Below are 21,679 nucleotides of genomic sequence, written 5' to 3' on the forward strand. Positions count from 1 at the left end.
GAACCCAGAAAAAGCTGAAGCTGACCCTGTAAACGAGAGGTTGCAACGCGTGTGGCGCGTGTCGCGGGGGTCAACTTTAAGTGGTTCCACTTTTCTCGCGACGCTCTACTACCTTACAGTAGTCACTTCGTGAGCAACTCACCAACTGCACCCAGCATGTATACGGGTGTACATAGTTTTATTTTATTATATTTTCATATACCACAACATATACGGTAAATGTTTCAGAAGAGCGTTGCCAAAGCCGACATTGATAGAGAGGCCCTGCTGCACCGAAGCTCCGCCAGGAGACGGCTTCATAGCTTGGACTGCAAGTTGTGCTGCCAGGTCAGGCTGATGGCGTATAAATCGAGCGTCTACTTTTCCACTACCTCGTCCCGCCGCGTAGAAGCCCGTGCTCCCCTGATGATTTTTAATTTACCGCTCGGAATACAGAGTCGTCAAGGATTGATCTCGCCTTGCGCTCCACCTTGCCGTGCGGAACAGAGAAGCAATACACACCGTATGGAACCATCCACGCATACGTCAACTCCGCCGTTTCTCATTTCTGCTCTTGTGCTGGGCTTGAGAAAAGTGTAACGTACAATTATCCTTTGACTGAACCACCTATAAACATTTGTAAACAGAATGGTTTCGGTATGCCCCGACGTGTTTTCTCGAAATTCGTTAGCTTGAACCATCCTGTTGCTCGTCAACCATGCATCCCTGTCCTGCCCTTGGCCCGGCATCCCTTCAAAGCCTCGCTGGCTCAATCATCAAAGAACACCCTTTTTCGGCTCCTCGTGGGCGTTCCTTCCAAAGCGTCCAAGGCTTGATCAATCTCCATAATTCCGAGCATCTCAGCCTCGACATCGCGTGAAATGTCCGAGGTCACGTCCGCCGCAGCGCTGAGTGTATTGGCAAAATCAAAGCCAACACTTGGCCGCGACGACACAGCCAAGGGTCCCTCGCCCATTTCCTGATCTTCGTCGACGGGGGCCGCCGCCTTGAGCCGCAGCGATCCGGCCTTGGCTGTGCTGAGATTAAACGACAGCTTCGGCGGGGCCTTGTCCTTCTCGCCATGCACGATGATGGCATTCGGGTGCTCCTTGGAGAAAAGACGTCTGGATCGGTGCAACACCAGCTTCTTGCTGCCACTGTCATCGCTGTCGCGGGCAATGACAAGTCGTGACTCACCGCGGATGACCACCTCGACGTTCATGCCGCCATCAGCCGCACAACTAGAGCTGTGTGCAGGGATCAAATCGACGCCACAGCAAGGCTCACCTAATAGGCCAGTAGCTAAATCAGCGAGCTTCGTCATTCTTGTAGGCGCACTGCCACTAAAAATGTTCACACCGCCAGCGGATCCCTTGTTCAGTTGCGATTCCCAGAAGCGAAGGATGGCAGGCACCACACAGACATGCTCCAGGCTACCGACCCACAGGACCAAGGCTTCATCGTATGAGGACTTTTTAAACGATGATATCGCTACCGTTCGTACACTGCCGTGCACACTAGCAAGTCTGTCTAGCGTGTTTGTAGATGTCAGCGAAGCCGTCGCTTGTCTGCGAGTATGCGGTGTCATGGGCGCAAACTCGCCCTGCTGCGACTCCTTCTGTTGGGTGGATATGCTCCGCAATGAGCCTGTGCCTTCGACGTAGCCCGAAATGCTAAATGCCGTCAGAGCTGCACCGCGAACACCTGACTTGAGTTTTGTCGACATGTTCGCGTTAGCAGACCGCGGACTCACACCATCAATGTCCCAGACTCCCCACATGCCATCAGCAAGCAGTACAAATATTGCTTGGCCTCTTGCTATCCAGACAGCATCGAGAATCGGTTTCCTCGTCGCAGACGGTTTTGCAAATGGCTGATATAGGGAGAGAAGCCACGAGCCCTGACTGGGAAATGGGCTAGTAGCTTCGGGGTCACTGGGTATAGAAGAAGTAGCGTAGTCGTAGATTCGCGCAGCGTCGGTTGCAGACACAGTAAGGAGATGTGTGCTGTGTGTAGGGTTAAAGGAGATTTTCTTCAATGGGCTTGGCAGGTACTCTGTTTGGAAAGGCTCGAGCGGCCGCTCTGCTTTTGCATCCAACGCAACGTCCCAGAGCTGCAAAACACCAGAGGCCTGCTTGGAGTGTGCAGCGACGATTACTCGAGCACTCGGCGGCTGTGTCGAAGATGGCTTGGCCAGCGCAATGGCAAGGCCATTGCTCGGTCTCGTCTGGCCACCCAGCGCGATGAGGGACTCTCCCCAGGCGCCGGAGCCAGCCTGTCCAGCCAGCAGGTCGACGCGCAGCTCTGGACGCGCCTTGCTATCCGGCGATGGCGGCGTGCTTGGTAGCACCACCACATATGCATCGTTATTTGCGCAAGACACTGCAAAGACGATCTTGTCGCTGTGCAGCGCGGTGCCGGTAGCCGCGCCGCTAACCAGATTGGGGCTGTCAGGCAAAACGGCAACATGCAGGATTGATGTGCCGAATGTGAGGTCGAGAGTCTGGATAATTTCGGGATATGGTCCTTGTTCGGTCGAGGCTTCAAAGTCGGGCTTGTCCACAAACGCACCGGGGCGCGGAGTCGTCTTGTTTGGCTCCTCGTCGTCAGAGTCAATCACCATGACGCTAGCATCAGCAGAGCCGCCGTTCTGGTGCTGCTTTGCAGGCTCGGGCTTCTTGGAGGGCTTGAATCGACGGCCGCCGCGCCATACAACGGTGGCGCCGGTTTCATGTCCGTAGATCAGGATGGCTGCACCTTGAGGAGACTGGGTCGGGTAGGTTTGCACATCGTGTATGCGTCGGGAGAGATTGTATCTGTTGTTGACCACGCGTGAGCAATTGCACTTAACTTAGTAAACTCGAGTCTCAACTGGCTAGACTCTTACGTGAGAAATGTATGTTGTGTGGTCCGTCGTATACGTGGAGCTGTGGCAGAGGTCATTGTGAAGTCAACCTGCTTGGGCGCAGACCCAGCTCAGATTGTCGTAATTTGTTTTGCTCAAGGGGTAGTTTTGACCAAAACAGTATCGCGTGAATTGAGGATATCTATCATGAGTAATAGATCACGGATTTATTCTTCGACGTGTTTGTTTATGCAGCTCGGGTGTTGTTTGAGTATTCCTCGCCGGCGTAGCACAGCTTTTTGCACGACGCGTTGCTGAGATGAGCTTCCCGCCGAAAGCATCACGTGATAATTGAACGACCCTACCCTGAAACTCTTTATACCGCCGCGATGTAGCTACTTCCGTTGGGTTGGTTCCTTCTTTCCTGCAATATTCGCATCTGTGACACTTTGTTTGGTCCATTTTGCGAACTTCTGTGGCTTCATAGCATGATTAGCTGTCGTAGGGATGCAATCCAGCCACTACCAGCTTCGAGGTAATCCTTCGGTCTGGGGCACACCGTGTGCGCCTCAACGGCCGCTGCCAGAGTTCCCGTTTCGAAGCTCGAGAAATAACACAAAAAAAAAAAAAAAAAAAAAAAGAAACGGTCATATAGTTTCCTACCGCACATATGAGTATTTTAATGGCGCAATTGCCGAAGGTCAATCACAAGAGAGCATTTGTGGATGGATCGGTGTTGACCATGTTGGCACGGTAGTTGAGCGCGACTAATGATGCGACGACACTGGACGCAGTCTCAAAATCATATTGTAGTTTCATTATTTCTTCTCGGAAAAAAAAAAAATCATAATTCGCAGGCAAGACGCATATCGAGCATGCCAGGGAACAGGTTTCTTATAGCGCTGATCTGGTATCGTCAACAGTGCAGGTCCAACTGATGGTCGCAGGGTGAGTGGCGCTGGTGCGAGGGACTTGTGCGCCTGCAGCCCGGCGTCGTCGGCATGGCGCTCACAGATACGGCGGCGTTCGTCGCACGCAACGCTGTTGTTGTCACCGCGACGCCGTGCGAACACCCGCCTCCGGCGAGGCTGACGACGGGACCCTTTGGCGTCATGCCGGACGGCCGCCCAAACGCAGTGTGGTTCACCCGCGACACCGTCCGCAGAACTAGCGAGAAATTTCGCGACGTGCTCGCGTTGATCAATACCGGCGCGGCGGTCGCGTAGATGCACGGCCTGCACTAGATCACCATGGACGGCAAGCAGGCTGCGCGGCTATTTAGGGCACGTTGGAGCGTACAAGCTGGTACCTATGCGTCAGGAAGGGTGGCATCACTTTAGCCAGAAAGGGAAGAAGCTGGCGAAGGATTTCAAGAAGGAGAGCATGGAGGACAAAGTGACATGGCTGACCTCTGGAAGTGCCGTTACGATCTTCTAACCCATTACCGTTTTGAAAAAGAGGAATCTTTCTATTCGAATTATAGAGGAAAATGCTTCGTTGGCTAATGCAACCTCACTCAATACATGACCCTTGCAACACAGTTTTTAGATGCCACCCTCTGCATAGCGTGTATGTGAGGACAAGCCGCCAGACGACTAATCAAACCGAATTCTCATTTATGGCTCCGCGTCGTTTCCCTCATTAATATCTTTTGGCTGAAGCTCCTTCCTCATCTGCCTTCTCCTGTTCAGAATCCGCCACTCCTCATACGGCCTGCCGTCCACCAGCACGTCACTCTGTTCGATGCGATAGTCGTGCAGCGGCGAGTAGCTAATCCCCTGGCAAAACGTCACGTTCCACGACGGCCTTTCCCGTCCGATGCGCAGCTTGCGAACGTGCACGTAACCGGTGCCGCTGGGCCCGCACTCGCGGTCGAGGTGCGCGCTCGCCGCCTGGTAAAGTGCGAGGCTGCAGTTGCGGAGGCCGCCAAACGGGCACATGAAGAGCGTCGTCCTGCCCGACGTGCTCGCGTAGAGGCGCTGCCAGGGCATCTGCCAGCGGTTGCAGAAGTAATCGAGGTGCCGCGACGCGCGGCGTTCCTCGTACTGGTCGATGAGGTCGCCCGTGCACACCGTGTCCTGGAACTCGTCGGAAGAATGCGTGATGGGGCGGCTGCTGCCGGGCGTGTCGAGGCGCGGCCACAGCCACGGCGCGTAGGGCTGATTGTCGAGGAACTTCTGCAGTGCGTCGAGCCCGAAGCGCTGCGTGAGCGTATTGCCTTCTTGGTCTTTGGCGGGCTCGCCGAGGGGTTCCTCCTCGCTCTGGTCATTAACCTCGCTGAGACCGATGGAAGAGGACCGCTGGTTGCCCTCTGGTGGGATGAGGACGGCTGCGGTCTTGTTGGTGGTGCAGTTGGTCCGCGGGTGGTAGGACGTCGCGTGTGGACCGTTGCTAGTAGAAGCAGACTTGGCAGCATCGGCGGGAGCATATCCGCTGATGCTGCCGTGGTGACGGGGTGTCGATCCGGAAGAGTGACTGCCCGGTACCGTGTAGAGTAGTGATGATTCGCCCCTGGATTGCGCTTCAGTGTTCGTTGACGTGCGGGTGGTGGTAGTGGTGCTGGCCGTCAGCGGCACATAGGCTGCATACTCGATACTTGTGAAGGAGGAGGTGGTACTAGACGTCGAAGGCATAAAAGAAGTATAATTCATTGTAGTAGACTCGCCATAGCCGTAGCACTTGCCGAGGACTGTTATGGCGAGCACTAGAGCAGTCGAATGAGGCTTCATGATGGACTGTTGGTCATGGTGATGCGCAAGTGGGAAGAGTATAGGTCAACGCAAGTAAAGGGCGATGAAATTCGACAGAAGAAAATGCACAAGGTAATATATCGCGGTAAAATGATCAGGCGAGGAATTTGAACTTTGTGGCTTTGAACTTTGTGGCTGTGAACTTAGTTTGAAAGGCTTGACAAAATTTAGATGCGGCGCACCATGAGAGCTGTTGGCTGGAAGTGGTTGTAGCCACTTTATGTGAGTGTTCATACCACGATAGCCGGGATGCCAAGTCACGATGAAGTATGCTGCGTTATATTCGTCTTTTATTTCCGCCGCGAACCTGCTAGATACATCCCATAGGCTCCCGTGCCCCATGCCAAGAGACAAAACAAAAGAACAAACTAAAATCGGACCAAGGTGAGAAGTAAAGAGATGGTTGGTGTAGAGTGTACCAAATTGCACGTGACGAAAGGCTTCTGGCTTTCTGTATCCCAACCTGTCAACCTAGTTGGCACTATGCCAGTCGCTTCCACAACGATACAAGCCCATCTCCATGCCGCCATTGTGAAGAGGCCAAAAAAGTTAAAAAGATAGGCAAAATTGTAGAGAGCGACGAAACGCCGCCTGATCATCGACCATTGGATCCACCAATGGACATAAGCAGCAAAACCTTTGAACGCCGTGAATGCCAGTGACAAGATAAAAACAACAAAAGAGGTCGAGGTATTATTCGAGGGCATCTGCTCGTGGTGACGTTACAAGGATGAGCTTATGCGTTGGTGACCTGTTCGATCAAAAAGCGGTTAGCTAGATGGCGTATTTGCTAGTCAGTAACTCCATCAACATACCCGAAGGATCTTGCGAGAGTAGTCCTGGTTGTCGGCTATGCTGCCGTCGCTGAGACGACGATGAGCCATCACTGGGTCCAAGCGCGAGTCGGTAATGGAGATACCGCCAGAAGTGCTAGGAGGCTTGGAGCCACTGATAAAGGCATTGACGGCGGCGTTGCGACGGTGCTCCTCTTCAATTTCGGCATTGCGCTTCCGGCGAATGAAGAAGATAACGGCACCGATGATGGCGGCAACAACCACGACACCAACCACGACACCGGCAGCAATGGCAGCAACATTGGGACTACCGCTAGACTTGTCAGAGTTTCCAGTCTCGGTGCTCGGTGGTTGCGTTACGCCGGCAGTCGATGTCGATGCTGCCGAAGAGCTGCCCTGAGTAGCTGTCGAAGAGGCCGAAGATGAGGAAGAAGAAGCACTGTAAAAGCCGGGAACCAGAACGATACCCATGTTGTAGATTGAATAAGCGTCTTTGAGACCACCGCACATGTCATCGGGAAAACCATTGCAAGGGTAGTCGCACTTTGCTGAATCGAGTTTATCGTCTTCGGGAGGATATACATAGCCACAGTAGCAAGCCTGAGGGGCGAGGGCGGCAACTGGCAGCTTCTTGCCCTTGCAAATCGTGCTGCAACTACCACTTGAGAGATATTTGGTATCGGCATTTTCGTTGGTCATGTTGCCCACGCTTGAGAAGCATCCCTGAACTGTTTCTACGCCAACTCGGGGCATACCGCTTTCGGCGGGCACAGGGACGCGAGCATGGTGCAAATTGGAGTGTGCGTTGGCGAAGGCGCCGGCAGCAGCCATGATGGGCAGGGCAACAGTGACTGAAGACTTCATCTTGGCGGAATGTGAATGAGCAAGGCGAGCCACTCAAATGACGAGGGCGGAGAAGGAACAATATGTCGCGTCGGTTTTGGTTGTCTGGATTCGCGATTGGACAGGGCGTCAAGCGATTCGATTCAAGCTTTGTCTGGAAGCGGGCGGCAGATGCAGTGGGCAAAAAGATTCACGACAGCCCAAGTTCAACTAAAAAAGGCGACCATCTGTTTTTCGAGACGTTTGTGAGCTTGGTACTTGTTGAGATGTGCCCGTTGCTTTCACAGCGGCTCTTGAGAACTATGCCCAATGTTGGTTGTCGAGGAGTGGAATAGGAGGCGACAGCTAGAGGCGGACGTCGAGGGGGATGAGATGTCGAAACAAGGGAGAAAAGAAGAACAGACGTGATGAGGGAAATGGAGAAATGACCCAACTGAACAAAGAGTGATGGACCAAAGAGAAGAAGTGAGCGACGATGACTACCTATGGGGAAGACAAGCGCTAGAACGCAGAACGAAAGAGTGACCTGAGGGTGTTTGGTTGTTTTGTTGAAAGGGGAGAGGCGGCGAGCGAGCACTGAGCAGCGGATTGAAGACGGGGGGAAGAAGGGGGAGTGGGCAAAGGTGGGAGAGGCAGGGCATTTTTTTTGAAGGGGGTGGATACTAGCGAGGCACTAGAGCAGGTACAAGCAAGGGTCAGGGGCTTAAGATACAGCGCCAAACCCTCGATGAGAGGTCACAGTGCTGACTGCACTGTGCTAAGACGTGGTACCTTTCATTTCCACTCAGCCAATTCACTTAGCTATCAGGGTTTTTAATGATTGCGGACGCTACATTTGCAGGTGAGCCACTATAAAAATCCAGAACAAAACAGGGGCCCCAGCAGGCTCAAGCTGTATTTCTCGCAGAAGTATCTAGATACCTAGGCACTGATAGGCACCTAGGTATGTAGGTAGGTAATCTGTACCTGACGGCGACATGCGCTAGCGACACCCAGATACCAGGCTTTAAATAGCGTGTGGTGACAAACGTACCTCCCGATATTTTGCTACCAATGATAACTTTATCACACGATTTATAACGCGCTACCGGAGTGGCGGATGTAGGAACCATCGTAAGCTGATTTCTTTCTTTCTTTTAAACCGTTTACTAACTAGTATCTTCGTGCCTCGTTGTTCTTCTTTCTGGATAGGTTTTCTGGCTGACGGTAAAAGGTGGGGATGGGCCACGTACTCAACTGGTAACAATTCAACGCGCATGGGGTTTGCACAGTGCGCCTCCCAACCATCACGGGTTGTGTGCAGCAGCCACGTCACATCACAAGTACCAGTGCACAGTAATACATACCTACCTACCTTTAGGTAGGTACATACAAACCACTCAGCAAGTGCACTGTCGAGTAGCACATCGCGCGAATGCCAAACTCTCAAACATTCGTTGCTTTCTTAGGTAGCGAGGGCGTGAAAGACACTCAACTTACCTTGACCTGTTTGCTCTCATCAAGTATGAATTTACTAATAGTCAGCACGAATAAATAGCTACGAGCAGCCTGGCATGTACTGCTATGTATGTCTTTTGGCTACCTGCTTGCCTGAAATCATCTGCCGCACATTTGAGGCACTGGCCATTTCCACCGACTCCACCGCAATTAAATGCAGCAACGCTTCGGCCTCGTTTGCTATTAATACCCTCTTTCTCTCTCGTATCATTCGCGAGAATCCAAATCCGATCATCTAATCCGTATCTGTACTGTAGTTAACTATCTTGGCCATCCGAAGGAAGAAATAAATATCCCGCACAGCCACTCCAAAACATCACACGGTGGCGCCTGGCATTCTGGCAAGGCCCTGGCAGGGCACATCTGTTTGCACGGCGGAATGGCACCGTGTTACAGTGTTACACGGTGACACCCAGCGCGTAGCAACACAGCTGTTATTCGTCTCGCTCCGCACCACCCTCTGCGAACAGATACCTACCTGCGGATGTACTTGTGCAATAACTAATGTACTCCGTACAGTTTATTCATTTCAATACTTTCCATCACTCAAAATTCTCAGCCTCCAATTTCAGTCTCCGACCTAACAGTATGTATTGAAGCTATTCCGAAAAACACACAAAGAATTCTTTCCAGTAGAACAATTCAGCCTCTTCGGACGCACGCAAGCACGCTTGCTGTCATCAAATTTCTGCGCTTTCTGAAACGCACTATTATCATGTCACACCCACTCATCATTCAGGTACAGAAGCTTGTTCGCCCGCCAGGATCGGATTGGCCCTAATGTTGTGCATGGCGCCACCCGAAATGTGCACGGGTTTATGAAGCGCTATCTATCAGTAGGTAGGCACGTAGGCTTTAGGTTTTGCCTGCAGCTGGCAATGTGCAGATCGCCATCTTTTATGTAACCCCATGATACAACAGTTATTCAAAATCTGTTCCTAACTATGTACGCTCATTGCCCGATTATTACAGGTACATAGATAGGTACATAGAGGTCGCGCACAGTGCATCTCTCGTTGTCACTGTGCTGCTCATTGGCTCTTCGCCCGTCTTGCGCGACGTACGAAACTGCCATCTCAATCAATGTCGCAGACTTGAGACATCCTTGTTTTTGCTTCTGGCTCGCTTTTCGCATCCCCAAAAGGCTTCCCAATGCCACGCCGTTGTCAGCATCATCGACTCACCGCGCGGGCATGCAGTCGATTATTTGCTTGCTAATAAGTAGTCCTTACCATCTTTTGCAGTCCGTAGTCATTATTAGCTCTGCAAGGGCAACCCCTGTGCTGTCTCTGATTACCGACAAGAAGAAAGAATAACATTTCCCGCTGCACCGTCTGTCTAAGCGGTGGATCACGGCACAAGTGAATACGAGCAGGGCGCACTGCCTCGCAATATTCCGGAGTTCTCCGTAGCATTGCAAACATATGTATCAATAGTCAGGACTGCGGCCTAGGAAGTATATTTACCTATACTTGCCAACCTGCCCTGCGGTGCCGAGCCTCCCGCCCCGACACCGAGCCAACTTAGGAAGGAGGAAAGCGAGTATCAGAGCGAATTAAGGACGCTCAAGGTTATCTATCTTCAACTCAACGCGAATTACTTTGTAATTCCCAATAGACCTCGAATCCAACTGAGCATTTTATTAATCCTTCTGTACTTGATATACATATATAGTAGTACAACCCTTAACCCTCAACCCTAACCCTTCAGCCCACAACACTCACTACCAGCCTCGAACCGCACACTGATCGCTAAGTAGCGCTGCATTTACTTTTATGAATATAACTAACTTAAAAGCTAAACCCTGATTCTCTCCCTACTAGACCCTGTCTCCTCTCTCCCTTTCTTTTTGCTTATCTAGAGGTTCGCTTTCTCCTATTATTAACGATGCGATCGATGCCCTGATTTAAAAGAAGCGCATAAATCCTATTGGATATCGCATGTGATGCCTTTAGTGCCGCACTTGCTTACTCGCGCAAATGTCTCGTCTACTACGTATTTGTCCGTGAAAGTGGCGCAACTTGCTCATAGGCCAATGTCAACATCCAGTGACCACCTTGGATCAGTGAGCCGCGCCGCGGAAACTACTACGTACGTGTACAGCAGGGTGCTGCAACTAGGTAAGATGCAGGCCCCGCCATGGCAGTCGCTCCCGAGGCTCGTTGCTGAATATGCTGAATATAGAAAACGGAGTGAAACTTTACTGGTACAATGGTGGTTCGCTGGACGCTTAAGCCCTCAACAGTGCTTGTAACAGTCTGTCCGGAAACTACCGTGCTTGCTTGCTAAGGATACAGAGACTGCATCAAACAATGCGTAAGTATTGAACAGTTCGACGGGCCCGCTGCGATGACCACCAGGAGCTTTTGCAAGCGCCGGCGGTGAGATTGGCTACGCTCGGCATCATACTTTGAGACCTACCTGTTGTCCCGTGAAATCATGTCTAGCTGCCGAGAGCACATCTGACCCAAGTCTTCCAGACCGTTGAGCGTCGCATTTCGCCATTGCAATCCGGTGAAAGCTGTGACAGAATACCGTCGTCTCTTTGCCTCATTGGAACGCTCCCGCTACAGCCCCAGTTTCAGCACCAATATCATTAGATACAGCTATGGACTTGGCCATCGTCGAGCGCTGCAGCTTTCCGAGCCTGCGTCAGCTTGTTCTCCCGCCTGGAACGAGATTAGTGGTTAACACGCGCGCCTCTGTAGAGGCCATTGTGAGGAAGAAGAGCGATCTGGCGGCCTCATGTTGGGCGGTGACACGCGCACACCACCTTTGTGGCGGCGGTGCCTGGGCGTGGTACCCGGATACACAGGTCGTTCCGGAATCGTGAGGGGAAGGCGACATCAGCCTGCGGGAGCCTGGAGGCTGAAGAGCTTACTCAATAGCGCCAGTGTACCTCTCCAGCCACACAGATTGGGTGGCGGCGAAAGTATCTCGGACACCACTTTCGGCTGAGCAATAATGCGGAGTTTGGTCTCGGATACCGCTCTAGGCTGGGTTGAATGTTTTCTGCATGTCGCTATTTTGGCAGACCGCTTGAGCGTCTCGTCGTAGACTCTTTCAAGCTGTCTACTGGATACTTATCACTTTGTTACTCTCAGGGAAGAGATTCCGTGGCAAAGGCAACCAAAAGCACCAGCACCACCAACCGTCACTGCAGGCCCTCGTTGTAGCGCGCAAGCTCCAGCCAGCCCCCTCAGCACGAGCCGCCAGCGCCAGCTAGTTACAAGGTACCTAGGTACCTACCATCGATAACGACACCGGCCCACCCCATCTCCTGCGTCATGCTCCATCCATCCTACAACATTCAATCAACAAGGCAGCTTGGAACTTCCTTCAAAGCAACTCCTTTTCATCTTCAATCTCGGTCTCTGCATCGAGGTCTGTTCACGTATTTCGAGTAAACTTTCGAATCACCCAATATCGTCCCCGACGAGCCGCTCGCACATCATGAAGAGCGCCTTGATCGCCGCGGCCGCCCTCGCCGGCTCCGCACAGGCCGGAATTCACAAGATGAAGCTCCAAAAGATTCCTCTTGCTGAGCAGCTGGTAAGTTGGCCTCCTATTTGTCGTTTGCATCGATAAACGGATGCCTTTAAGATGAAATACTAACTTCTTCTCGCAGGTCGGTGCTTCTTTCGAGGCCCAGGCTCACCAGCTTGGTCAAAAGTACCTCGGTGCCCGCCCTGCCAGCCGCGCCGACATCATGTTCAACAACCAGGTTGCAGAGTCCAAGGACGGCCACCCCGTTCCCGTTACCAACTTTGCCAACGCTCAGTGTTAGTGGCGATAAATGTCACGTATAGCATGACGGTACTGACGAATCCACAGACTTCTCCGAGATTACCATCGGTACACCTCCCCAGACTTTCAAGGTCGTCCTCGATACTGGCTCCTCCAACCTCTGGGTTCCATCTCAGTCGTGCAGCAGCATTGCCTGCTTTCTCCACTCCACATACGATTCGTCCTCCTCTTCCACATACAAGAAGAACGGCTCCGACTTTGAGATTCACTACGGTTCTGGCAGTCTGACTGGCTTCGTCTCCAACGACGTAGTTTCGATTGGTGATCTCACCATTAAGAACACAGACTTTGCCGAGGCCACCAGCGAACCTGGCCTCGCCTTTGCCTTCGGCCGCTTCGACGGTATCCTGGGTCTTGGCTATGATACCATCTCCGTCAACAAGATGGTCCCTCCCTTTTACCAGATGATCAATCAAAAGCTTATCGATGAGCCCGTCTTTGCTTTCTACCTGGGTTCAGAGGATTCAGGCAGCGAGGCCATTTTTGGCGGCGTTGACAAGGATCACTACGAGGGCAAGATTGAATATATTCCCCTCCGCCGCAAGGCTTACTGGGAAGTTGATTTTGACGCCATTGCCTTTGGTGACGAGGTTGCTGAGCTCGAGAACACTGGCGTCATCCTGGACACGGGCACGTCCCTCAACACTCTTCCCACCGACCTTGCTGAGCTTCTCAACAAGGAAATTGGTGCCAAGAAGGGCTTCGGTGGCCAGTATTCCATTGACTGCAAAGCCCGCGACTCTCTTCCCGACATCACCTTCACCCTTGCCGGCTCCAACTACACTCTGCCCGCCAGCGACTACATTCTGGAGCTTGGTGGTAGCTGTGTTTCTACCTTTACTCCTCTGGACATGCCCGAACCCGTCGGTCCTATTGCTATTCTTGGCGATGCCTTCCTTCGTCGCTACTACAGCGTCTACGATCTCGGCAAGGGCGCCGTTGGTCTTGCTAGGGCTAAATAAATGTCTCGATTTGCCAAGCATGACGAGGATTGGTGGAAGTGCAGACTATTCGGTCCTTTCATGGAACCGCTCAGAAGGAGGAAACCGTAGCATCTGACTGCCCAGTTTGATTACAGTCTTTCATGTACACTATACGAGGTACCTTCAATACAGTCTGATCATTTATATGACGCATAAATATAAATGCAGTGCCAGCGCATCATGAGTAGCGAAAAGAGCAAGGTAGTAACAGTGTATCTGGATCTGTAACATTAAATAAATAGTAGGGCAGTTCATCTGGAGCTAGGTGCCTTGCGGCCTTGTGCGTCGATTTATTAGGCTCAGAAAGTGCCATCGACTGCAAGCTGGCTTCATTTCACGACAGATACGACTTAGCGCAGCAACAATCATACAATGGCCTTCGCAACAAAAAAATTAGAAGGATAGAAAGGGACCAAGCTGCGTACAAAGTATATTGAGGGAGCGTACCAAGTAGGTGGTACAACGCTTGCGGGCGCAAGGGGACAGCAACAAGTCACGTGGGGAAGTTGTAGCCTTGAGGCAGCGTTTGTAGCAGGCGGGCCTGGTTGGCTGGCTGGCTGGCCTTTCTACGTTAGCAGCAAAGCAGCCTCTGGCCCATCAAGACACACAGTCTTTCCCCCATCGAGAGACGCTGCTCCTGGCAACCTGCATTTTTACCATTGCCCGTCCCAATCTCTTTGTGGAAATTGCCTCGTTTTCTGATCCCATCGAGTGCAATAGCCATTATATACTTTTTCTGGCTGCTTTGCGAATTGCATCTCGCCCGCTGACGCGCGCGCCTTTGATGAAAAAGGTTTGGCGTCGCACCCCAATCCACTTCTTCTCTACTCTCCAAAATCCACGAAACCGCGTATCGCGATCGACGCCTGCCTTTAAGAGCAGCCCCGCGGCCGCATTGCCCATCGACAGACGTGACGAATCAAGAATCATGGCGCAGCCATCGCCCCTGCAGCCCTCTGCCAACGGTGTGTCGTCGACTTCGCCCGACCCCCCGAGCGACAACTCGCACCAATCTATCCCCAGCAAGCGGAAGCGCGACGACGACGGCGACGAGGCGTCCGCCCAACATCCCGAGACGACGGCTACATTCGACGACTGGGCGGGCAAAAACTCGGAAGAGCTGCTCAAGTATTTTCACCAGGTTCTGATTAGGTACGTTGCCCATCTTCTCCTAACGCGAGGCTCTGCCTGAACAACCCTCCCCGACAGCCTCATCTCCATGTACTCTTGATTGCATCGCTGCTAATCGCTCTGCATTACAGCCTCGACAACGACAAGGCCATCCTCACGCGTGTATTGCCCGAATCCAAAATAGACCAAGAACCTCAAGTGAAACGCCAAAAATCCGCTGAATTGTCGACGCGCTCCACCATCAGCGATAAGTTTGTGGCAAAGTCGTACAAAACCATCGACGACGTCGCCGCCGATGTCGCTCTGGCTGTCGATGAGGCCCTGAAAGATGTCGACGCACAGGGGAATCCGAAGGAAGCCGTGCGTATGAGGGAATTCAAGCGCAAGGCGCTCAAGTTTGCCGCGCAGGAGAAGGCATACCCCCAGATCAAGGCAGAATCTCAGCCGGAATCGGAAAAGGCCTTCCAAGAAGGCTCATCGGTTCTGTCCATAGTTGGCTTTGCGCCGCAAGAACGAAGGCTATTCTCCAGCTTGCCCATTTCCGAGGATGTGGACTTTTCCGACGTGGCTCTGCCAGCCGGCGTATCCATCGCCACAGTTGCTAGATCAAACCAGCAGGTGGCGACGCGAACGCTTGGGGAGCTATTTGGATCGCACCGCGCCTTGCCGCCCTTGAACCCTCCCAAGCAGCCAAAAACACAAGCAAAGGGAACCACGATAGACTTTTACCACCCAGAGCCGACAAACGCGCGTACCAATTGCTACTTCAATACGAAGCTGTCCTCTGGATACTACCTCGACTACAGTAATGCCATCCCTTCGTCCCAAACGGTGCCGAAGCAGCGCGAACGCGCCGAAAGTCTGGCCGGAAAGAAGCCGTCGATGAGCGAACTAGAAACATCCGAGGTCGAGTCGTTGTTTCGTGGTGCCTTTTCTTCATTCGCGCCTTGCAAGGATGACTCGGCTGCTATTGTGCCTTCTAGCGTCGCGGGACGCATTTGGTGGCAGCGCTCGGGTCAACAGCTTTTCGAGCGTATGCTAGATATCGAGTTCTACGGAGACAAGCAAAGTAAGGAGCCAGACACCGGGTCCTCAACTGATGAGATCGATGAGGCTGCCATCCAGGATGCCATCGATCACTGGGACGAGACAGCCATTGATCCCTCATTGGACGACGTCCTGGGCACCCGAAGCAAGGCGGATAAGGACACCGATGATATCCTCACCGAAGTGTCAGACTTGATCGAGACACTGTCGTCTTACCAGCGCATTCGTAATCTTACGTTGCCCAACTCGCAAAACAGACAGTCTAGCGACCCTGTCACGGGTGACATGCTCGCCACCGCCGCCCCCGAGCCATCCGAGGAAGAGGTGGCCACATATGAAATGCTCAAATCCCAGCTGACCCTTATTATCAAGACGCTGCCTCCTTTTGCTGTTGCCAAACTGAATGGTGATCAACTGGATGATCTTCTCATCAGCACCAAAATACAAGTTCGCACAGACGACTATCAAGGAACCATGGAAGAGGACGAAGCTGGTGTACAAGCACGTCTGCGGGCTCAACAGCAACAGCAGCAGCAGCAGCATCAGCAACAACAAGTTGCTCAGGGTGCACGCCAGCCACCGCAGCCGCAACGTACTTCTAGCGCTGGAAGCCAGTTTCCTAACCAGTACTCGGCCGCTGCTCAATATGGCACACCCGGCCGCACACCACAGCCGCAGCAATATTATCGCCCAGGCTCTCAGCCTGGCTTCCAACCCCAGCGCAATGCTACACCGCAGCAGCCTCGTCCGCCCCAACCTAACCAGTACACGCGATCAAATGGATATGCTGGCAACCAGTACGCCACGCAGCTGGCTAAAGCCCAAACACCATACGGACACCAGAACATGCCCCAATACGCAAACCAGCAACGGCAACAGTTTGCTCAGGCGCCGCAGCCGCAACCCGGGACTCCCAACGCGGCGGGCTATCACCAGTACCAACCGCCACCGCAACAAGGAGTCGCACCAACGGCTAATTACCCCGGGTATACTAATGGTGCACCCCAACAACTCCCACAGGTGCAGCTGCAGAGACATATGTCGCCCCCCGATCAGCAGCAACGACAGATTTACAGCCAGTCTCCTAACATGCAGACTCAGCAGCGATATACGACCCCGACGCCTCAGCCCGGCACGCCTGCTCAAGGAGGGCGGTATGCGGCCGGCGCGAACCAGTCTGGATACAGCCAGTCGCCCGGCCTCACAGGCTACCATACGGTGATTTCAGAGGCGCAGCAGCAGCGTATCCTGGAGCAAGCCAAGGCGCGTGTCGCTGCCGGTGGCCAGCCCGGAGGGTACTCGAATGTCGCTCTGGCTGCTGCCCGCGCGTCCATTGCCAACCAGCAGAAGCCGCAGACACCGACGGGGCAGAGATCTAGCACCCCAGTGCTACCGCCGCACAGGGTGACACCTGTGCCTGTGCCTCCCATCCCCGGCACGACGTCTCAGCCGTCACCGCAGTAGTGCGTCCATGCCGAAAATTGTTCTGTCGGCTCCAGAGTGGGCTTTTTGTAACAAAAAGAATGAATAGTATTGTTTTCTTTCTTCAAGATCAGGGTCAAGGAGGTGATGTCACTTGTATGAATTCTTTTTTTTTTCTTGGCTTTTTTTTTTCTTTTTTGCCTTGCGAAGACGATGGCGTCTTGTTATTTGTTTTGCGACACCATGTTATCATGGATTGTCTACACGAAAAGAAGGATGGCTCCAGCAAGGATGGCGATTGGTGAAGAAGGGATTGAAACTTCAGGCGTATTGACAACTTTTGGCGGAGGGCAAAAAACAGAGATTCTTTGCATCTTGTTGTTTTATTCGAGGTTGATTGGAGTCGGCGTCTTCATTCATCTTGTTCTCTTTTTATTTATGCCTTTGTGATGAGCTGGCGGTGTCAAGACACAGAGAGACAGAGAGATTTCGTTAATGGAGATGGGCTTTTTTCACCAGTTCTTATTGTTCTATCATTGTGTGTATTCAGTATTAGATGGATGAGGGAGGCGTGAAGCCGCTCAGTTTAGCTCTTTCTACCGACAGCTTTAAGTCATGGTGACATGATATTTATTGGAAGGGACGCTTTCTGTATCAGGTTGTCACATGAACGGGGTATCTATCTTCTGTATTTATTCTCTATTTATTACAGTGAATGACCTGTAATTCGAATTGAGTGGGGTATCATGAATTCAAAGTCTATCAAACGCCAGATAATATGCAATCTCCTCACGCTACCGTCCCTTGCAATTGATGCGCCTCCTTTTCTTGCCACTCGAGGACGATGCGCCGCACCTCGAAAATCACTTCGACCGCAATCAGCGCGATGATGATCCACTCCAGCCTCGTGCCGTGCTGCTCGCTCGAGATTTCTCTCAGCACCGTCGCAATTTCCTGCGCGTAGTCCATCTTTTGGTTCAGCGCGCGAATGCGGACGTTGACATCGAGGGCGCGGCCGACCTGCTCGTAATAGCCCTCGAGGCCGAGCTCGGAGCGGCTGTCCCAGAAGATGTCTGGCAGCGCGTCGGTAAGCTCCGAGTAGTGGTTGAGGCGCGCGCGGAGGCTGAGGAGCTCGCCCGTCTTTTGCAGAATGAAGCGGCGGCCGAGAGGCACGCCGGCGCCGCGGGAGAGCAGCGCGGGGATGGAGCGCGTGCTCTCAAAGTACGACGTCAGCGCCGTCTCGAGCACGGCGAGCTTGGTGCTGCGGGCCAGGCCGGACGAAAAGGCAATCTGAGCGAGCGTAGTGTCGAGGCGGTCGCCGTGGCGCGACGGTGTGCCGAGGACGATGAGGTCGCCGCGTAGCGCGCTCGTATCGCGCGTGGTGTCGTAGGCGAAGTCGAGGTCCTCGGCCTCGCGCAACGACGGCGGGTGCAGGTCCTCGGCGGCGCGGAGCAGCTGGCGCGTGACGACGGAGGGAGGGATGGCCCACGTCACGAGCGTGCCCGAGGGGAAGACGAAGATGTCGCCGCCGTTGACGCCCCGCGCGTGCACGACCTCGCTGGGGTCGAAACCGGTGCCGTCGGGGTCGGTCGCGAAGCCGTGCGCGGAGAGGATGTCGACGACGGTGGGCATGTGGAAGCCCTCGGCGAGGCAGACGGCGCTCACGACGGCGGAGGGGTCGGGCGAGTCGGTGGCAGAGGCGGAAGAGGGAGCAGCGGGAGGTTGGCTAGGGGAGCTGCCGGGGCTGCGCTTGGGTTGCTGGGCGATGATGGCGACGCGGCGGAGGGAGTTTTTGGTGGTTGCGGTTCGGGCGGGCTTGCGCTTACTCGGGGAAGAGGTGTTGGCGGAGGTAGACGAGGACGGAGGAGGACACGACGGTGTCGAGGGTCTGTGCTCTTGGCCGTCTTGGGAGAGGTAGGGGTTCGAGGTGAAGAAGCTGCGCTTGCGAGGCATGTAGACGGGCGTCGTGTGGTGGAAGCTCCTGGACGGCCTACGGGACAGCGCCACGATGCTAGAGATGTGGCGTGCGGCATGATGGAGAGAGATACGCTGGGGAGAGGGTCGCATGATGACAGAGACTGGATGCCATGCGCCGGGAGGGCAATTGCGATCAATTGGTACCCAAGAGAAGCTCAATCCGTTTTGACGATTGAAGGATTGAAGTCGAGCCCCACAGCGGACTTGTGCCTGAAGATGGCATTCCTAAAAAACATGTTGGTGGATTTCCTAGCATAATCTGGTAAGGTACTAGCGCGAAGCATCTTGACCTTGTTATTAGCATATTATTTAGAGTATTAGTATAATCCTGTATTTTATTCTGATCCTTCACTGCTAAATGGATCGGGCGAGAAAAATGCATGTTTGAGAACTATCGTTTTGGGAAGCGTAGCTAGGCGTGCATCAATGATTTTCTTAGAGCTTGCTTTTGGCATGAAAGGTGACTCACCACTGTCACAAAGAACAAAGCAGATGGGCCGCAACCAAAGACATTCCTTCAGCCTACTATTCAGTCTACCTAGGGCGTGATCGGGTTATAGGTGACGGACTCAGATTGTGGTCATATGCTCGTTCTTCAAATGTTAATGGAGCCTGTCCGGGGCATTCCGAGTTACTACTAATGGCTTCCTCAGTTCATTATTAGACCGAGTGCCTTTCGAGGCTTGGATTAATTACGCTGCTACAAGTTTGAGCTTCGAACCAAGTTTCGTCAAGTAGCAGTGGCTTCTGTGCCTTTTCAATTTAGTAGACAGTGTATAAATTACTTTGCGTTGTTCACGGGATTCACGCTTGATATACATCGCTAATGATTGAGTTTAAAATCGTGACACCTCTTCTGCGATCACATAATCAATTTTTTTAAACCATCTAGGAGTGATCGCGCGGCAATGCCTCTGAGATTTGATTTCGTTAATAGAAAAGAAACATGATGAAAAAATGGCCCAGATTAAGTTACCTGGTTGGCGGCGCCCCCCCACGTGACGGCGACGACGAATGAGAAATCGAATAGCTGCACCGCAAGGCGCATATTGCACTAAACGCTAGGCTGGTCGACTCGCTCCGCCTCGATTCCCAATCTCCTTTTTTGAATCCTCAATATTTCTTGTCCTTGTTCCCAACTTTTGCCTTTTGGAACTCCTCTTGCCTTTTTTCCTCAAGCTTCCAATCATCCTCCCGACGTTTCTCCTTTTACCATCCAGTTTCCTTGTTCCTTTGCATCAATACCCTCGATCCCTTCACCTCCATCTTCTTCGCCCCCCACCATGGATATCGATCCCAAGTACGATAACTACGACTTCCCCTACGAGGCCAAGGAGGCTCAGAATGGCCACGCCGGCCATCTTAACGAGGCTCAAATCGCTCAGGTCCACCAGCTGCGCATGATGCTCGAGGCCGAGGGCTTTACGGAACGTCTCGACACGCTGACTCTGGTGTGTATGCATGTTCATGACGTATTGGCCACGTCTATTCGAAACCAGGGTCTAACAGTTTTTCCCAGCTGCGCTTCCTCCGCGCTCGCAAGTTTGACGTCTCCCTGTCGAAGCAGATGTGAGCCACCCTCCCCCCTGTTGAGCTTTTTCGTGCACCCCGGCCACTTGTTATTTACCGTGACTCTGACTGACACCCCAAATTAAGGTTTGTCGAGACGGAAAAGTGGCGGAAAGAGACGGACCTCGACAACACCATCGCTACCTGGGACTACCCCGAGAAGACCGAGATTCAAAAATACTACAGGCAGTTCTACCACAAGACCGACAAGGTATGTCTTTTGCTTGCCGTCAGCTGTCGTTAAAACAGCTGAGTGCCGAATGAAAATTAATCATTTCCCAGGATGGCCGCCCCATCTACATTGAAACGCTTGGCGGCATCGACCTGACCGCCATGTACAAGATCACCTCCGGCGAGCGCATGCTGCACAATCTGGCAGTCGAATACGAGCGGCTCGCCGACCCCCGTCTGCCCGCCTGCTCTCGCAAAGTCAACAACCTCACCGAGACCTGCTGTACTATCATGGACCTCAAGGGCGTTACCCTAACCAAGGTCCCCTCGGTCTACTCGTACGTCAAACAGGCCTCGGTCATTTCGCAAAACTACTACCCCGAGCGCCTGGGCAAGCTCTTCCTCATCAACGCGCCCTGGGGCTTCTCGACCGTCTGGAGCGTCGTTAAGGGCTGGCTGGACCCCGTCACCGTCAAGAAGATCCATATTCTCGGCGGCGGCTACAAGAGCGAGCTGCTCAAGCACCTTCCTGCCGAGTCCCTGCCCAAGGAGTTTGGTGGCATCTGCGAGTGCCCCGGTGGCTGCGAGAACAGCGACGCCGGCCCCTGGAAGGACCCCGAGTGGGCTCGCCCCGCCAAGTGGGAAAAGGCCGCCGTCACCAACGAGCCCTCATCAATCACCAAGCCCGCCGAGACCGAAAAGAATGCTGCTGCTGCTGCTGCTGCGCCCACCGAGGAGGAGAACCTTGTTCCTGCCACTGCCACTGCTTAAAAGGGCAGGGATGGCGCGCAGCATCTTGGCTTGACATGGATCAACTGGCATTAAGACGGAGTTGTGTTGTGTGTTTGTGGGCTTAGCGAGCAG

At 53.2% G+C, this 21,679-nt stretch overlaps 7 protein-coding genes across 7 annotated transcripts; 3 read left to right on the plus strand and 4 right to left on the minus strand.

Moving 5' to 3' along the window:
- Nucleotides 1–748: 748 nt before the first annotated feature.
- Nucleotides 749–2,922, minus strand: BBA_04885 (uncharacterized protein; the record flags this gene model as incomplete). The annotated part of the gene is made up of 2 exons (XM_008599982.1): nucleotides 749–2,795; nucleotides 2,867–2,922. The coding sequence occupies 2 exons, from the start codon at nucleotides 2,920–2,922 to the stop codon at nucleotides 749–751; spliced, it is 2,103 nt and encodes a 700-aa protein (XP_008598204.1).
- Nucleotides 2,923–4,440: 1,518 nt separating this feature from the next.
- Nucleotides 4,441–5,553, minus strand: BBA_04886 (uncharacterized protein; the record flags this gene model as incomplete). Its single annotated transcript, XM_008599983.1, has 1 exon — nucleotides 4,441–5,553. One exon carries the CDS (start codon nucleotides 5,551–5,553, stop codon nucleotides 4,441–4,443), a length of 1,113 nt encoding a protein of 370 aa, XP_008598205.1.
- A 757-nt stretch (nucleotides 5,554–6,310) lies between these two features.
- BBA_04887 (transmembrane alpha-helix domain-containing protein) lies at nucleotides 6,311–7,232 on the minus strand (the record flags this gene model as incomplete). The annotated part of the gene is made up of 2 exons (XM_008599984.1): nucleotides 6,311–6,325; nucleotides 6,390–7,232. The coding sequence occupies 2 exons, from the start codon at nucleotides 7,230–7,232 to the stop codon at nucleotides 6,311–6,313; spliced, it is 858 nt and encodes a 285-aa protein (XP_008598206.1).
- Nucleotides 7,233–12,161: 4,929 nt separating this feature from the next.
- BBA_04888 (vacuolar protease A) lies at nucleotides 12,162–13,477 on the plus strand (the record flags this gene model as incomplete). The annotated part of the gene is made up of 3 exons (XM_008599985.1): nucleotides 12,162–12,260; nucleotides 12,337–12,490; nucleotides 12,543–13,477. 3 exons carry the CDS (start codon nucleotides 12,162–12,164, stop codon nucleotides 13,475–13,477), a joined length of 1,188 nt encoding a protein of 395 aa, XP_008598207.1.
- A 949-nt stretch (nucleotides 13,478–14,426) lies between these two features.
- Nucleotides 14,427–17,140, plus strand: BBA_04889 (uncharacterized protein; the record flags this gene model as incomplete). The annotated part of the gene is made up of 2 exons (XM_008599986.1): nucleotides 14,427–14,650; nucleotides 14,761–17,140. 2 exons carry the CDS (start codon nucleotides 14,427–14,429, stop codon nucleotides 17,138–17,140), a joined length of 2,604 nt encoding a protein of 867 aa, XP_008598208.1.
- Nucleotides 17,141–17,887: 747 nt separating this feature from the next.
- BBA_04890 (sporulation protein RMD1) lies at nucleotides 17,888–19,165 on the minus strand (the record flags this gene model as incomplete). The annotated part of the gene is made up of 1 exon (XM_008599987.1): nucleotides 17,888–19,165. The coding sequence occupies one exon, from the start codon at nucleotides 19,163–19,165 to the stop codon at nucleotides 17,888–17,890; it is 1,278 nt and encodes a 425-aa protein (XP_008598209.1).
- A 1,193-nt stretch (nucleotides 19,166–20,358) lies between these two features.
- On the plus strand, nucleotides 20,359–21,586 carry BBA_04891 (Sec14 cytosolic factor; the record flags this gene model as incomplete). Its single annotated transcript, XM_008599988.1, has 4 exons — nucleotides 20,359–20,526; nucleotides 20,595–20,644; nucleotides 20,732–20,855; nucleotides 20,927–21,586. The coding sequence occupies 4 exons, from the start codon at nucleotides 20,359–20,361 to the stop codon at nucleotides 21,584–21,586; spliced, it is 1,002 nt and encodes a 333-aa protein (XP_008598210.1).
- Nucleotides 21,587–21,679: the final 93 nt, after the last annotated feature.

This window comes from Beauveria bassiana (genome assembly GCF_000280675.1).
Source record: "Beauveria bassiana ARSEF 2860 unplaced genomic scaffold BBA_S00011, whole genome shotgun sequence".
Lineage (NCBI taxonomy): Eukaryota > Fungi > Ascomycota > Sordariomycetes > Hypocreales > Cordycipitaceae > Beauveria > Beauveria bassiana.